General features: G+C 36.9%; 2 protein-coding genes across 2 annotated transcripts; both read left to right on the plus strand.

The window, feature by feature from the left end:
- Positions 1-2,925: 2,925 nt before the first annotated feature.
- On the plus strand, positions 2,926-4,938 carry LOC140009451 (zinc finger CCCH domain-containing protein 20-like). Its single transcript, XM_072054967.1, has one exon. It carries the CDS (start codon positions 2,993-2,995, stop codon positions 4,178-4,180), a length of 1,188 nt encoding a protein of 395 aa, XP_071911068.1. The 5' UTR covers positions 2,926-2,992; the 3' UTR covers positions 4,181-4,938.
- A 7,674-nt stretch (positions 4,939-12,612) lies between these two features.
- LOC113692892 (uncharacterized) lies at positions 12,613-14,202 on the plus strand. Its single transcript, XM_027211500.2, has 3 exons — positions 12,613-12,802; positions 13,073-13,202; positions 13,304-14,202. Exons 1-3 carry the CDS (start codon positions 12,667-12,669, stop codon positions 14,010-14,012), a joined length of 975 nt encoding a protein of 324 aa, XP_027067301.2. The 5' UTR covers positions 12,613-12,666; the 3' UTR covers positions 14,013-14,202.
- The last annotated feature ends 3,355 nt before the right edge of the window (positions 14,203-17,557 follow it).

The raw sequence follows: 17,557 nt of genomic DNA on the forward strand, positions 1-17,557 counted from the left end.
GCAGTATCAGGTACACAGATTGAGACCGTAAAACCGATTTTGAAGTTATGAGAATATTTAATATGGTTTGGGGAAATGAATGACGATGGAAAATTCGTTAGAGACGGTACTGTATTTTGTTTCCCCTCAATTTGTTTGCCAGGGGGTTTTTTTTTTTTTGTTTTTGCCATGAATTGTCCGAGTTCTTTCTTTCCGTTATCCGGTTCAAATCATCCCAGTGTGCTAAAACAACAAGCATTTTTTCTTTTTTCATTATTTTTTTCCCCACCGTCATTCTCTTTCTAATTTTGATAAAAGAATCACCTACTAGTAGGCTTGTTTGGACAGCAAGAAAAATTGCTACGTTTTTCGTGAACATATTTTCCAATCACTTCTTACCTTACATAAAAATCTAGAAAAATGCAATCCAAACACAACCTTAACTTTAGCTATTTTAAGTAATTATTCTTCCACCTGTTCTCTTTCTCCTGAGAAAAAGAGTCTGAGCCCAGTACGCTGCTGCACATGCATTTATCAGAGAAGAAGGGATCCATCCACAGCTTTTACCATTTCAGTCTACTAATTGTATCTTTGTACCGTCTCCTATTAAATTGAGATCCATTATTTGTTTAATCTTTATCTCGACATGTCATCCAGGTTTATCTTCCAAATTCTACCGCCACGCGGCGGCAATTGACGAATTATTATGATCGCCTCTCCCAGTCTCCTCTCCTCTCGGCTTTCAAGAATCCCCAGAAACCAAAAAGGAAACGAAATACGTACCGAGAACTCAAACCTCTCTTAAATTAGACAGAGAGTCGGATTACGTGTGCTGAGGTTCGGGGGCTTTTACGATTTGCCAATCGTGGTACACATCATCATTCATTGCCCCGTAATTATTAGATATTAAATATTGATTTCTGCTCACCCCTCCTCAAATGTAAAATGGATAAAAATACCTCCTGAAGTGTATGTAATTCCTGTTGGTTGTTAACGGAGTTAAAAGTAAATATTTGAATTAATTAAGTGTCACTTAATTTTTTAGATAAAATTTGTTTTCGAAATATTTGATTTAAATGTATTCAAATGTATTTGATTTAATACTTGATAATTCAATTATTTAATGGATTCAAGCTTCAATTTTATCAAACGCACCTTAACTCCAAAATTTAACACTGATAACTAATTTGCTCTTATAATTGGAGGCAGCCAGCACTCGTTCTTAGTTGTACATATGAAAAAAATAACTCATTGTTCCTTCTTTCTCAACCCAAAAATAACTCCTCCAAAAATTTTAGCTGCTTCAAAATTAATGCAATGAAGAAAAGTGAATGGATTAATCTTTCCTACACTGACAGTGTATACATTATCAGCGTTGGATGATTGACAACTATGCAAAATTTGAATTTGAAATTCAACTTTTGTACACATGTCATGAATCCAACGATGATAACTATATACAACGTCAGTGTAGGAAAGATTTACTCTAAGTAACTTACATCCAAGACATTTCGTACCCAATATAAAGGAAGGGATGCAAGTAAGTTATTCCTGCCATTTGGAAATAAGATTAGTGCCACACAACAGCTCAAAAACATATGATATACTTACCTTTTAGAGAAAGGGAAAAAAAAAAATCAATGGTGATTCTCCATTTATCCCTAAAAAAAAACAAACATATTATTTGATACGCGTCAGTTCCACTACTAAGGAAAAGATAGCAGTCATTTCAGGTTAACCACAATTTATCTCATCGAATTTCCTTTCAATGGCAGGGCAACCAGTATACTAATTGAAGAATAAATTTGGCATACTAATTTATTCGTTGGCACCAAAACACTAAAATTCATTGAAAAAAAAAATTACAGACACTAACCTAACAATTGTAGATTTTAAGATAATAATGCATAAATATATAAAACAAACTTTGACATTCTTTAAAAATCGTGTTTCACATTAAATGTCATCCACGTAATTTTAAATCAAATTAATCAACCCAATTGACTGTTATCTACGATTAAAACACTAACGGTAGAGAATCCACGCTCTTGTCGTGACAAGGGAAGTGGGCAAATGCAGAGAATCTTAGACTTTGTTTGGAAAGCAAATTTTCAAAGAAAAATTTGTTACGTGTTTTCGTAAACACATTTTTCAATCACCTTTTTATCTTACATATATTAAATTGTTATGGTAATTTTTTTACAAAAAAATTTCAGAAAAATATAATTCAAACAAAGTGTTAATATGGAGGCCACAAGAAAGTCGAGAAATGCGATTTTCTTCAAATTCAATTAATTACTTACTCTTTAAAAGCTTTTCTAAAACATAAGAATAAGATAAGAGAATTAATTGCCTAGGTGGTTTGCAAAAACCAAAAAGAGAGTCGTGGTTAGCATAGAAGTCTAGGGATGGAGATATCATTCATCCGGTAAGGCCTGGCCTCCAATTGTCTAATCCAATGGACATAATTTTTCTTTCTAGCTCCTAAACACCATCCGACTAGAGGCAAATGACAAATAGGAGTGTAGTTACTTCAATTAAGTTAATTAATTTCTGGGGCATTTATAGTTTTAACTCTTTCTACATGTCCTACTCTAGTCCATTTCCCACTCCACCGCCTTCGGAACTCTATCAGCCGTCAGTTAAAAAATTTTTAGAAAAAGTTAACCAGACAACCTCATAATACCCGGCTGTCACCCATCCAGTTCATCACAGCTAAATCACAGCCAACCACTCTATCCACCCTCCATTAACATTATTACACGCGCCCAACAACGAACTAGTCTGCTCGGCTCCAAGATGTCAGCTTAGCAAATCCCACTATTTTTTTTAACCGCATCAGTAATGCATAGGCATAGCTCACAGTATTTTAACCAAACCAGGGTTAGGCTAACCCAACCATGATTTAACCCCACTACTTCCCTGCTGTTTATATACCGACCGAAAGAAACCGCTGCCCTCATCCATCATCCAGAAAGAAAATCAACGCAACTGAAAATCACCCTGCGAAAAAATGATGATCGGAGAGCGAAACCACCCAAACCCAGTTGTCCACGTTCCTCCATGGCCGGCGTCATTCACCGATGATCAAACGGCCGATGTTTCTATGACCTTGAGCCCTAATGCCAATGCTCACTCTAGCCCCAGCTTCGATGACTACTCCTTTTGCCTCCAGAACGATGCTCTCACGGCCCTCCAACGTTTTCTGCCGTCCAACCTTAAAACAAACTTGACTGATCTTGTACTGGAGGATCTCGACGCCGCTGAAAACGACGACGGTTTCGGGAAAGACTTGGATCTTCCGGTGGACGCCTACTCATGCGATCACTTCCGTATGTTCGAGTTTAAAGTGAGGAAGTGCATGCGTGGCAGGTCGCATGACTGGACCGAGTGTCCGTACGCTCATCCGGGAGAAAAAGCTCGCCGGAGGGACCCGCGCAAGTATCATTATTCCGGCACTGCATGCCCGGATTTTCGCAAGGGGAGTTGTAAGAAAGGTGACGCTTGCGAGTTCGCACACGGCGTATTTGAGTGCTGGCTCCACCCTGCTCGCTATCGTACGCAGCCATGCAAGGATGGGCTTAATTGTAAGCGTAGGGTGTGTTTCTTTGCTCACTCGCCGGAGCAACTGAGGGTTCTCAGCCCACGCGCTGATTCGTACGATGGGTCTCCTCATCGACTTGCTCTCGAGGGGTCTTTTGGCAAGGCGCTGCAGTTCATGTCGTCGCCGGAATCGGGCTCGCCGCCGTCTGAGTCGCCACCGATGTCTCCGATGACGACTTCCACCTCCATGAGCTCTCTGAGTCGGTCCTTGGGTTCCAACTCGGTCAGTGAGATTATGGCGTCACTGCGTCAGCTGCAGCTGAATAAAGTTCAGTCCGTGCCGTCTTCTTGGGCCTTGCAGGCGGGTGGCCCGGGATCCGGGACGCCCAGAGTGGTCATGACCCGGCCTGGTTCCTACAGCTTGCCATCGACCCCGACGAGGACGGTGGCCCGGAACGGGATGCGATACTTTGACAACTGGGACAAGGGAGGGGGCGAAGAGGAGCCAATGATGGAGAGGGTGGAGTCCGGGAGGGATTTGAGGGCCAAGATATTCCAGAAACTGAGCAAAGAGAATCCCTTGGATTGGGTGGATCCGAGCCCGTCTGATGCCCCCCCGAATCCCGATGTTGGGTGGGTGTCGGATCTGATCCAGTGAAGAGCTGGAGGTGGTGTGGACATGATGAAGCGTGTTGTTTTTGGGTAATCATTAGTAATGATTTTGTTGATGAAGGTGGGCTTTAGATTTGGCGACCCTCTCCAGCATGTGACGACCGTATAATTTTTCGGGGAAAAGAGAAGCAGGGAAGGTTAAGATAAAAAAAAGAGGAGGAGGGGGGGGGGCGTGGTTTGTTGTTAAAACCAACAAATTGAAGATTCTGTACATACAAGCGGTGGTAATTAGTAGTAGTATATTTTGAGTTTCGTAAAAGCATTAATTATTATTGCATTATCAGTAGGTTGGTATCAAATATATATAGTTAGGAGCAGTACCAAAAATGGTGCTTGGCTTGGAGGGTGATGAAGACGGAAGAGAGTAGCAGCAGATTCTGTGTCTTGGATGCAAAGAAAGATTGGGTGTTTTTGGGCTGCTGCTCAAAACTCCAAGGGACTGGGTAGCGCTTTGAGCGGACAGACTAACAGCAGCTGAAGATTGTGTTATTTAACTTATTCCGGGTTTTTATTATTATATTATATAATTGTGATGAAAGTTGGTGTCATGGGATATGTAAGTAAATTGTATTTCCCCATTAAATGTCACTCCCCACTCCGTACTCTGTAAATATGGACGAAGCCAAGTCTCTCTATGCTTTCTGTAATTCCCTCCCTTATGAACGATCAATATGGTTAAAATCCCCCCCGGTGTGTATTGCTGCTGCTGCTATCATATCATTCGAGGCTTGGCCTTTTTTGAAATTGCCTTTGTTCATTTTTCTTGCTTCTCATCACTGGAAATTGTACTGTGTACATGCATAGGTGTGGTGGTTACTACTCGCAGATACATATGGGGTACGGACAGAAGTGGTAAAATATATATGATGCTCAAGAGGAGATGTATGTGTTATATTTATGTGTCTGGATCGAAGAGACAGTGATGGGATTTGTAGGCTGGGAAGAATGTGAGGAGGGGAGGGGTCCGGTCCCCGAGGGATGGGGAGAAAGATGGTAAAGCAGTGTGTTTTTAAGGGGGGACAGTTGAGATTTGCCCTTTAGGAAAAGTTGGGAGGGTGGAGAGATCTTCTTCTTTTGTTTTGACGTGGCCAGGAAATCTGGAGAAAATTCTGGTTCCTTATCCGTTCACGGAAGACGCAATGCAACAGTTAATGCAACGTTTGAAGCTCTTTTTTTTTTTTTTTCTTTCTTTATAAGAGGAAGGATAGGAACGGATTGGGAGAGGAGGTTTGGCTTCTGTCACTGTTATCGCGATTAGGATGTCCTTTTAGAATTTTATGGATCACTTGCAAATGCGCTCCATTCCACCATTAATAGAGTACTTGGAAAATTTTACATATGGTTCATTAATATAAACTTTCACATTATACATAAAAAAAAAGTAATTCATCTTTAATTTAATTTTATCCATTGAATTATAGCTAGCAGCAGGGGGTATGATTGAATTGATTAAAGGTCCTTGTAGCTAAAATTAAAGTCTCCTCTTTTGATCGAGTCTGGGTGTTGACCAGGACAAATTGAGGAGGAAGGGAGAGGGGGGACTTTGGACTGTCAGTCACTTGTAACCGGTCTTGCACGCAATCCGGAGCGTTGTGCGAAGTAATAGTAGAGTACGGAGAGCAGGGGGCACATGATATGATGATGGATTTTGTAGCCACTTTAATTAGCAGAGCGAGCTTTGTCCTACAATGGTATGGAACCGCCTTGCAATTATGTAACTGCAGCTTCATTATTTATAGCCATCACTAGTATATTTCTTGAATTCAATAGAAGAACTTCATACATACAGATCTTTACAGTGAGCAAAAATTTGCCCGCTGTTCATCAATTATGCTTTTGTTGGTCTAGGAAATCACGTCTTCTACGCGTTTGCCCCGTCGTACTATTGCTTACACTTCAAGACCGACGCTTCAAACCAGTAATTAAATACTCCAGTATAATTCTTTGACCGCTTTCTTTTTTCTTTTTTTTTTTTTGGGTTGAGATTACATAAATCTTGGAAGATATAAAGCAAACAAAAAACAATTGGTACTTCCGTATTCCCTCCTTGGGTACTCAATTAATGGTCACGATGCATAATAAAGAGATCCAAAACCAGCGGTTGGAACTCTCAATTTGGACTAAAAATAGTTGAGGTTTTACATAGGAATAATTGTGTGTCATCCAATTGCCCCTATTTATTGATGGGGCCCTGAATTTACTCGTATGACTTGTACATTATTTATATACACTGATTTGTTTGTATCATCATCATATTTTTTTTAATTTCGCGTGTACCGTATCATCAAAAAAAATTATCCCAAATACTCTCCTATCCAAACACACTAGTACTGTTAAAAGAATTGGGTGCTTTAGACTGACGAATTGACGCAGAATTTTGCGATGCAAATTTTGTAGTTCTAGTCGTCGATAAGTGTGAACTACTTACTGAGCCAAGAAAAAAAAAGAAAAGTGGACAACGACTATGCAGGTTGCGAAAACAAAACTGGCAGTCGGCAAGCAAGCGAGGGATATTATAATGTCAATTTGAGCAATAACTTCTATCCAACTGCTCAAAAAAGTCATAGCGTCAAAAACGGCTTCTTGCGCACCAAATTAGTAATTAACAATTTTCTTAATTATATGCAAATATTTGTATTTGAGTGATCTATCAGATGGAAAATTAATGCACGCTGGAGAGCTTCGTTTATCTTCTTCCATTATCTTTCTGTGTCATTTACCGGCACCATCAGATGAAATTTCATCAAATTCTCCGCTGGCATATTTCCAAGATTCTTAAACCTTATTTTGTGTCCTTATTTCCAAATGAATATAACCACCACCATTTGTCCGGTTGTCCTTTTTTTTCCTTTTCAAAAAAAAAAAGGAAAAATTTCCAACACATCCATGTAATTTTATGCCATATGGATATTTGAAAAACAATAGCCACCCTATACATACATTCATTCTTTACCTACACTGTACCATAACTTATAAAGAACACCACTACACGCTCTCAATGCTACTTTTATTGATTTCCCCTACCTACGTACTTCTTTCTGATATTTGTTCATTGACTTTTTGGATCCCTGTTCGTTGTACATAAAGAAATCAATATGTCAACTTCATGGCGATCCATGATATGAAGATACAAATTATATATTTTTTTTTTAAAAAAGGACAGACAGGAAACCGGTTTTACCTTTCCTTGTTATTAATTGATTTTTAATCCAGTTTTCACTTGTTCTGGAGGAGTCAAAAGAAATAAAGCCAAACGTGTAAAGTGAGATCACATCCATGACTAGGACAGCTGTCAAAAGTTCATTGGATAACAGATTTACTAACCATGCCAACGATATGTAATTAACCCAAAATTTCTTTGCTCTATCAAAGGCAATACATACACAGCTTTCTCTACGGCACGACATCGTGCCACCGCCATTGATCATGGCATTAATTTAAAATTAAAGGTCGTGCAACTCCCGACCTAGTTATTTTATTAATTATTATTAGAAGAAAAACATACTAACCTTCGTTGCAAAGGATCAGATATTGAATTCTAGCGCGCGGCATGGGATGTCACAGCCTAACTTTTTGTTTTTATTCACTAATTTAGGCCAAGTAGACCCGAAATCTGCATGCCACGAGTCATGTGGAAAATACGAGACAACATCTACCAGTCTAGTCTCATACTAATGAATGAGACATTGTGATAGAGTATTCTGCTTTTATTAATATTTAGGAGCCACTTATCTAAGAAATTAAAAGCATTTTGTCGGCCGACTCCCCAGCAACACGTTGAAGTTATCGTCAAGCGGTCAACCTGCCGCAAGAAACGGGCATTATTGTTTTGAATATCGGATTGAACTGGTCGGTTCAACTGATTGAAACACGAATTCATCATGGAGTCCGATCTAATTCTATATTTAATTCAAGAAATCAAATGAACCGATCGATCAAGAATTGCTCGGGCTGATCAAAATCGATAAAAAATAAAATTAATTTTTGAACCGATTTTTTACTAAATATTTCATATATGTGTGTGTGTTACTTTTATCCACGTAATTTAATATTAAAATAATTATAAATTCATTGAATTGTAATTGAATCGTGAATAAAAAATTCATTAGATTCACTTACTGATCCGAGTTTCAAAATATTGGAAATAAGTCATCTAAAAGTATATTATGAGCTTGTCTCTGTCGTTTTGCTAATGGACTAATATTTTTGTGATTAAAAATTCCGGTTCACTTATTGGTTGAACCAATGAATTGATCATGATTCCGATCCGGTCCTATATTACAACTAAGAACGGATCAAAATCAATAAAAAATTGGTTACCTTTTCAATTGATTTTTCATTATATATATATATAGTTTTTATCTAAGTAATTTAATACTATTAAATAATTTAAAAATCATTAAATCAGGATTGAATCGAAAACCTGTTGAACCGTAATTTGAAAAGTTATCGGATTTATTTTTCCGGTTCAAGTTTCAAACACTGGGAACGAGTTGTCTAAAATTATATTCTGAGCTTGTCTCCGTCTTTTGCTAATAATGGTAGTTTTGGGATTAAAAATTTTGATACACCCACTTCGAACTTGGAAATTCTAATGGCAGTTTAGTTGAATTTAGCTAAGGGCTTTCAGCATCTCTGTAAATCCAATATAGCTTTAATGACTATTTCTTCCCCAAAAAAAAAAAAAAAAAAAAAAAAAGGCTTTAATGACTATAACAAATTGATGGCCCAATTAAGGTTAGTCAGCCCACCCTCTAAAGGAGGAGGATAACAATTTATTTGGTCCTTGAAATTTGAGATGTCTGATTAGCGCGTGTCACTTAAATAACCCAGGATCAATACTGCCCATTTGATTTTAGGCCCGCTTAAACAAAAAGTGCAGGAATTGTTGTGGACTGTGTTGGGCCGTCAGAGTTTTTTTTTTTTTTTCTCCTCTAACGGCAACATGGGCCGTCGGAGTTCAAAAATTGGTTTTTATGTCTTTTGGAAAGTATGCATGGTTTCATATACGTATTCTGATTCAAAGTACAATTGCATGCAAGTTACCAGAGTAGTTTATTGATATTTTTGGTAACAATTGTTTTTATACGAAGAAAAGTCAAAATTAAAACTACATGACAAATGTTATAGCATTTGACTTGTGCTTGTTCGTAAACACACATTCTAGACTGTACAATAAAGATTTTACATGATTTTTTACAGCTAATACATCGGAAATATTTGCCGGTGAACACTAATTCATTGGAGATTGAAGGTTTTTCCTCAATTGTTATTTTTGAGAAAAACGGATTTTGTATTGAGAAGATGATGTGAGATACTTAAAAATGGCGATTTATTTCAAAATTTTTGAAGAATCAAATAAAATCTTCAGGCATCAGTTTCATAATCACCTATTTGGACTGAATATGACTACAACAGAAGTCAAAGAAGCAAAAGGGTACAGCTCAAAATTTCTCTCTTTTTTTTTTTTCTGGAAATATTTGCATATTAAGATATAATAAGATCAGTACTTTGTTCTAAGCAATCATGAACTGATCGGAAAAGCAAGACCGATATTTCAGTCTTTTCGTTTGCATTTTAAACAAAATTTTCCACGTTGAAGCGGTTGGAAATTTGGCATGAAATGATGTTTATAGTCTTTGCTCTAGAAGGACACATAATTGTTTGAAGTTGAAACCGTCATATTCAGTAAATATACACTAAAACTCTGGTAGTTAAATTTCGCTTTAGATGAAAAAGAAAGGAAAAATTCAAACCTACCCAGAATGTATGTATACTTTCTAGTTTCTATTTCTATTAGTACATTTGGAAGGATGTTTAAAGCCTTTGTTCTTGAAGGACAGAAAATTGTTTCAAGTTGAAACCGTCGTATTGAGTAAAATATACGTTAATTATGGTGGGTAAATTTCGCTTCGGATTAAGGAAGAAAAATGCTTAATTTCTGGCTTCTGCTCGCACTTTGGAAGAGTTCCACCCTAATCAAACTAAGTACCTGGAGAACTGCTCCTTCCGTGAAAGGTTGGATCTCAGTTGTACCAAAAAAGAAAGGTCAAAAAGAGAAAAAAATGGTAGCTCTAATTGATTATACAGGTTTGCATGATGCGTTTGATAGTGAATACTGTGAAATTTCACGGCCAAAGTAAGGGCTTTGTAGTCAAGGTATATAAAAAAGGATCTTCTATAGGTAGTTTGACAAAGTAGAATAGTGGAATTGTAACATCCTATCCTATCAAAAAAAAAAAAAAGAATCAAAACCACCATTTTGTTTACTTGTGAGATTGTAAATTTTATAGGTGCAAAAAAGTTTGGGTGAGTTCGACTCCCGTTACCACCAGGGGTCAGGTCATGATTTTGAAATCATAAGTCACTTACAAAAATTGTTACAGATCGCTCGCCAAAATAGCTTTCATACCGGCAGTGTAATTTGAACATACAACCTTTTGTGAAGAAGTATTCCGTCCTTGTAGTTCATGAAATTATATGCAAATAGATGTTTAAAAAAATGATACATTCCTTCAATTAAAATGTATAAATATATTTTAGTTGCAAAATATAAAGATTAGTAAAATCTACTTATATAAAACGTATTCTAAAAGTAAATTTATTTTACCTTTTGGCTATACATTAAAATAAAATATAAGTACGAGCTATCTAGATTTGCAAAATATAAGATTCTGACTACCAAACTATGAAGATATCTCTTAATTTATATAACCTGGACTTAAATTTACAAAATTCTTGATCAAATTGTAATTTTACAAACTCTAACGATCTTACTAGGATCCGATGCAAATTGACAAAATTTAGATCTTACGATACTAATTGCTGCCATCGTGTTCACATGTTTTTTGCATTTGAGAACTTGGTAACTTTTTTTTTCCTAATCATGATTTTATGTGGTCACTGTTTATGGTTGTAACTTTTGAAGAAGTTTATATTTAAATAAGCACAATAAAGTTTTTGCAAATAATTAAAGGTAAATAAAAATGAAAACAAAATACTTTTTGGAAGAAGATAAGAAACCGTTCAACCAAAAAGACAAATTAAGATCATAGTGGTGGTATTTCATGTAAAGTCTATGGGATTTGATGCATGGTGGCTGACCATTACAAATTTTCATGTGTGAATATATGAGGGTAAACAAATATTTGGTGGCCCCTGGTTTGATAACAAAAGAAGCAAGGACTAATTCCTTTTTTTTTTTTTTTTTTTTTTTTTTGGATCCTGGGGAAGGAAGGTCATAGACCTTTACAAAGAAACCAAGCTTGGGTGTAGACGTGTAGTCCCCTCCCATTACCCCATTACTTCTGAAGCAAGCAAGGGCCTCAGCTAACTTGGTGGATCTTCCAATCTTGTAACACCTGGTTTCGTATGAAAACCTATCTTGGCTAACTTGTGAGCACATGAATCGTTCTCCTTCCATGAGTGAACTAATCTACACTCCCAACTTCTCTCGACGAGGACTAACTTCATTTTATACCCTCCAACTTGTACCTTAAATTTCAACTTTAGACGCTTTGTACTTCTGAACATGTACCACTTTTTTACGTTGTATAATAAACTTTAATTTTTGACATTTTACACTTTATACTATCAATTTTGAACACTATACATACTAAACTCTCAAGTTGGTCTCATTTAAATATAATCAATAACAACTTTAGAAAAATTAACAGCATAAAGAACTTGACAAATTAATGACAATGTGTTAAAAGTAGTTAAAAGATTCCATGGCATCGCGACCAAAAATAAAAAGAAAAACACATTGTCATTAATTTGTACCACCCTTTATCTCATTAATTTTGCTAAAAATATTAGTGATTGGAATATAGAAATCAATGACAGTATTTGAAAGTAGTAAAAAAAAAAAATCAAAGGATCGCAGTTAGAATGAAATAATACATTATTATCAATTTTCATCGTCCTTTAACTTATTAATTTTGCAAACGTTATCAACTATTAGATTGAAAGGGGACAAACTTGAGAGGCTAAAGTTTTAAGTGTCCAAAATTGAAAGTTTAGGGTACAAAATGTTCAAAATTAAAGTTTAGGGTATAAAGAAAAAAAGTAGTATCAGTTTAGGAGTGCAAGGTAAAGTTAATCCAAGAGGTAAAAGAGCATGTGTGTTGACTTGGAGTACTTCCTTTAGTAAGTACTGAACTCCTGATGAACCAACATTGACCGAGTTACTCCATTTCGTTTCGGATAAAGGGGCACACATTAAAGGAAAATGTAACTGCAGAAACTTTCCAACTGGGGTTTTGACAGAGTCAAGACATGACTAAGGTCACACTAAAGCTTTGTCCCTCTTCTTTTCTTTCGATGCCTATTTAAAAGGATAGGGCATTATAATAAGCCCACTTGTTTCTGTTCTCGTCTCGGTCGAGTTTTCTGAAGTTCCTTCGCTCTCTTTTTGGTGATCAAGTAGTTGTTGGGCCTCAAAATCGTACCAGTAAGTTAATATTTGTGGAAATGGGAAGAGCTCCGTGTTGTGACAAAACCAAAGTTAAGAGAGGACCATGGTCTCCTGAAGAGGACGCCATTCTCAGAAACTACATCGAGAAATATGGCACGGGTGGCAACTGGATTGCTTTACCCCGTAAAGCAGGTCTCCAGCTTATGCTTTTGTTTCATTACTGTTGATGCCTTTACAAGCCGTGTAATGCAAAATTCCAACTTAATTGTGTTTGGTGGTATTTCTTGGATTGCTGTCCCGCAAATAACTACTTATTTTAACCTGCCTGCCTTTCTATCTCCATGACTACCCTGCCTGTTCAATTTGCAATATGTACTTGATGTTTTAATTTTTGGAGTACCTGACAACTTGGAATCTTGGATGATCCCCTTTCTAAGACATTGCTGATCTTTTATGATAAAGGTCTGAAACGTTGTGGCAAGAGTTGCCGTCTGAGGTGGCTGAATTATCTTAGACCAGATATCAAGCATGGAGGGTTTACTGATGAGGAAGATAGTATCATATTGACACTCCACTCTAACATAGGAAGCAGGCAAGTCCACTAGACTCTTTTCCATAATTCTCCAATCTCTTTTAACCAATCCCTCATATTCTGATTATGCAAGGAACTCTTCAATTTATGCTGATGCACAGATGGTCGGTCATAGCTTCACATCTTCCAGGAAGAACAGATAATGATGTGAAGAACCACTGGAATACCAAGCTAAAAAAGAAGTTATCGGCAGTCAATGCCACCAATCCAACAACCGTAATACCAATCGTCGACAGCAATTCAAATAACTTTACTAGCAATCCCTCTGCTTTCACCTTAGCAACTTCATTCAACAAACCCCAGCCAGATTGTTATGGAAATTCGACTTATCCCATCGTAGGTTCAGATGCACCCGTGCAATATTCATCAATGGATCATATGGTTCTGGGGTATAGTATGACTGAAGTTGTTCCAGATTTGCTTTACGACTCGTCATCTACTGATCAATTCTCACTTCCAGAGCTCTTCGAAGTTCAAGAAAACAGCACGCTTCAGAAAAATGGTTTCACCACTTCATCATCTCAAGAGATTTCAAGCCTTTCACCTTCGTGCTCTCTTGCTAAGAGCTATTCCTCTTGGAATGACAACTTATTTGGAGAAGAAGTGGGATTTTTCGTGGAATTGGAGTCTAGATCATCTAACTATAATCTCGTACAAAGCGCACAGCAAGAGGAGAAAGTCAGTAATGAAGTTGAAGGTTCCTGTTTACCTATCTATTCTTATCCTACTGCTAGTTTTTTTGACCAGATGTCTGACAATATTTTGCCACCTCAAGGGCACCATCAAACAGCGTTTCCAATTCTTGATTAACAAAAGGACTCGAGATTTGTCAAACACCTAACTAGGAATGTAAGACATGAGCATTATTTGCTAATATTTTTCCAAGAGTTTTATTAGGGTGATGGATGTTATGTGGATGGATCCTATCCAGCCGTGTAAAGGAAATTCAGTGTGATTCTCTGAATTTAATGAAGTTTATGTGATTATATATATATGGATAATTTAGCATTTCGAGGTTTCTGGGTTTCTAGTTTTGTTTTTGTTGGAAAAAGCCGTCTTGCCTTTTCACTCGTAATCAAGTGTAATTTTCGATAAGTTGAGGTCACGCTTGAGTAGGTGACTTCAGTTTCTGGTGCAGAGTGGAGACGTCGTCTAAGGGTTTAAGTGCAATTACTTCTTGGGCGAAAAGTTCATGAATGCACAGTAATGTCACCTAATTTTGTCATCCCAGACTTGTCAGTAGTCACAAAATTTGCATGGAATGGCCTTTTCAAAGTTGCCAACGGGTCCCCATTTGATACCCAAGAAATTTCTGTCCAGACAAATCACACACAATTCTTTCGTACAACTATATACCCTAATCATCGACAGCTTGTAAATCAGCAAATATATTTTCACCAAATCCAGCAGACGGTTTGTCTCCCAAAACCATATAATAATTCCTGATTTGGTCTTCGGTAATCAAATTAGAATACGGTGTATTATCTCCTCCCTGGCTTCTGTCAATTTTCTTCTATGTATAATTGCCCATCTCATGCATGCGTTCAGTTGCATGAGCTATTGAAGAGAAACTCCGCTCTAACGCTAAAGGAGATGCTTCCGTCTGCACGCACGGGCACATTTGAACTTTTATTCCGGACGATTAGTCACCGTTCAAAATCATCTGCACAACTTAACAGCCTCAGATGCTGAAAGGACTACTTCAGTTCACGGCCGAAGGAGGTTTTGCTTGCGTTATCTTGCACTCTCAAGTAACTTCTTGGCTACTTCATCGTGGGATATTGACTGGAAATGTGGACAGGAACCTCTGAGCAAGCTTTTATCAAACAGTTGAAGTCCATGCCTTAAAACAAAATACTAATAGTAAAACATTTGTTTTCTCACTTTAAGCCGCAACACAAAGTCAAATTACTAAAAATTAAGCTGAATTCTACAGCACTAATCATGTCGATCTTTTGTGTTTTGTTTGATTCAAACAACAAACAGCCACCAATTAAAACCATAAACAATTTAGAGTAAGGCCTAAATTAAGTACAGTGGTAATAAAAATGAGGGATCCATCGTAAAGATCATAATCCCTAGAGTTATTGTTGTCAAAACTGAAAGCATGAAATTAATAGCTAGCCAACTATCTAAGGCCAAAGTTCTTGGGTTTCTGCCATAGTTGATTACTAATGCTCTTAACATCTAAACAGCCCGTATATAGCTGCTTTGATTGTTGATATTACATCTGACACCGTATAACTATAGAAGCTTTACATAGCACAGGCTATTGCAGTATTGCCTGATGAATGATGATGCATTTAATTGTTTTGAAACACGTGTATACATTCGGTCCCGAAAAAAAAAAAAACATGTGTATACACTCTTTTTCTCTAATAACTTAATATATCCTGTTCTACAGAATAGCCCAAGCATGCAGATTTGACTAAATAAAAAAGTGCTCTGATACTTCATTTAAATTGTTTTCATCGCAGGTGGGATTCGTACCCTGACTTGTAATTCAAAGAGGGACTTAATCTCCTTTTTTATGGCTAGGTGGTTTATACTCTTTTTCCAGCTAATCAACGGAAAAGCTCGTATAGCCCAAAAAAGGCATCTAAACAGCCCATGCTTTAAGATAAATATGACTCAGCTTAGAATAGGCACGTAGGTAGGACAAATTAAAATTCCCTATGAGTATTTTACTGGTTTTTTTTTTTTTGAAAGAAAAACCTCCATTCATTGCAAGGCCTTCTTCTTGTGGAAGATAGGCATTAAATTCTGATGTAAAGCAATTACTTGTGGAAGATGCCATGCTTGCTTTTAATCAATTTTTGTCACTCTAGAGCTTTTAAAGTTTTCAGTTGAGTGACTAGAACGAACAGTTACTTATTACATTTGCAACAATTTCTTCTTTCAACGTTTTTAGGATGAGAGAGGCTGACATTTCAAACAATATGACCAGATAAAACGTGGGTACATTTATTGAAGTGCTTCACTCTTTCTCCATTATTAGAACTGACGTTAGAATGGACATTGCACTTGTCGTGCTTCCTTTTGCATCTAATCCAAGGGCACCAACACTATAATGAACTTAGCAAGCAACTGACTAATACATAATCAGCCTAGTTCCTCCAATCAAATGGTGATAGTGTATGACAATATTGTCAGTGTATATAAGATTTACTTTTATTATTATTATGTTTTACTTTTACCACGCGGGCTGAGAGCCCTCAATCCATCCAGGTCACGAGGGTTTGGAGCTGGAGGTTTAACAATAATGGCCAACATCGCAGTTAAAAAAAAAAAAAAAAACCGGGCCGTGGTTTCAGCGGTCGTTCATTTAATTCTGGCCTTCTTCGTGATGGCCTCAGGCCTTCACCATTATGCGAAGAAATGTTAAATTTGATGACAAGGATCATTTCTCTGTTGATTTTGCATTCTATGGAGAAATTGAGCAAAGTTTTTTTTTTATTGAAATTTGTGCTGGACTCGTGGATTTTTTTTTTTTTAGGAGTTGTACTATTTATAGTCAAATGCTTTAATGCCTGATTATTGAGTGAGGGATGACACAGAAAGCAACTTAGTAGACTATAAAGAACATGAAGCCCTGTTTATTGAATTCAACATTCTTCACAAAGTTGAGTACTACATTGCAACGACTATTGGCATTTTTGCATTGACATATTGTAGCTAATTAGTAGTAATTTAGATAGTGGAAATAGAGCTCCTATGCTCTGTAATATAATATGACTACAGGACTCCAAATTTCAGAGGATTCTGAATTCGACCTGCATAATTATATAATTGATGGAATAGTAATCAAGAGAAATTTCTATTATAATCTCTTATGAAATATCTAGAATAAATGTTCTATTGATTTTAATCCAGGGCCTTTAATTCCAGCCATCTCAATTTCAGTTGTTAGACCAATGTCTCTTCAATTAATAAAATTATAATAAATACATATATATATATATATATATATATATATATATATATATATATATACACGCATATACAATTGGACGAGCGAATAAGTCAATTTCAAAGCGGATTTATTGTGGGAGGATTGCGTTGTGACCTATTGCTGCCAACAACTGGTGGGGTGATTCGCCCACCCAACTCCCCGAACCCGATGATTAACCTAGAATGGTGGGATCAATATATACAAAGATTATAATTGATAAACATAGATAGTGAAAGGAAAACTTATGCATCAACTTAGAACAAGCTTACCATTAGTGAACTTGAATTTGGACCTTTAACTTGTCTCGTTCTCCTCCGAACTAGCCTCTTTTCTGGGCCCGAGTCTCCTGCATACTTGCTGAAAACACAGATTGGAAAGCTCTCGCGTCCTAATGATGTGATGG

Source organism: Coffea arabica, chromosome 6e, assembly GCF_036785885.1.
Source record: "Coffea arabica cultivar ET-39 chromosome 6e, Coffea Arabica ET-39 HiFi, whole genome shotgun sequence".
Classification (NCBI taxonomy): domain Eukaryota; kingdom Viridiplantae; phylum Streptophyta; class Magnoliopsida; order Gentianales; family Rubiaceae; genus Coffea; species Coffea arabica.

Bases quoted from the DNA above. Each gene is read 5' to 3' on its own strand.
- LOC140009451 (XM_072054967.1), top strand. From the start codon at position 2,993: ATGATGATCGGAGAGCGAAACCACCCAAACCCAGTTGTCCACGTTCCT.
- LOC113692892 (XM_027211500.2), top strand. From the start codon at position 12,667: ATGGGAAGAGCTCCGTGTTGTGACAAAACCAAAGTTAAGAGAGGACCA. The intron at 12,803-13,072 runs GTCTCCAGCTTA...TTTATGATAAAG, and splicing joins TGCTTTACCCCGTAAAGCAG to GTCTGAAACGTTGTGGCAAG. The intron at 13,203-13,303 runs GCAAGTCCACTA...GCTGATGCACAG, and splicing joins CACTCTAACATAGGAAGCAG to ATGGTCGGTCATAGCTTCAC.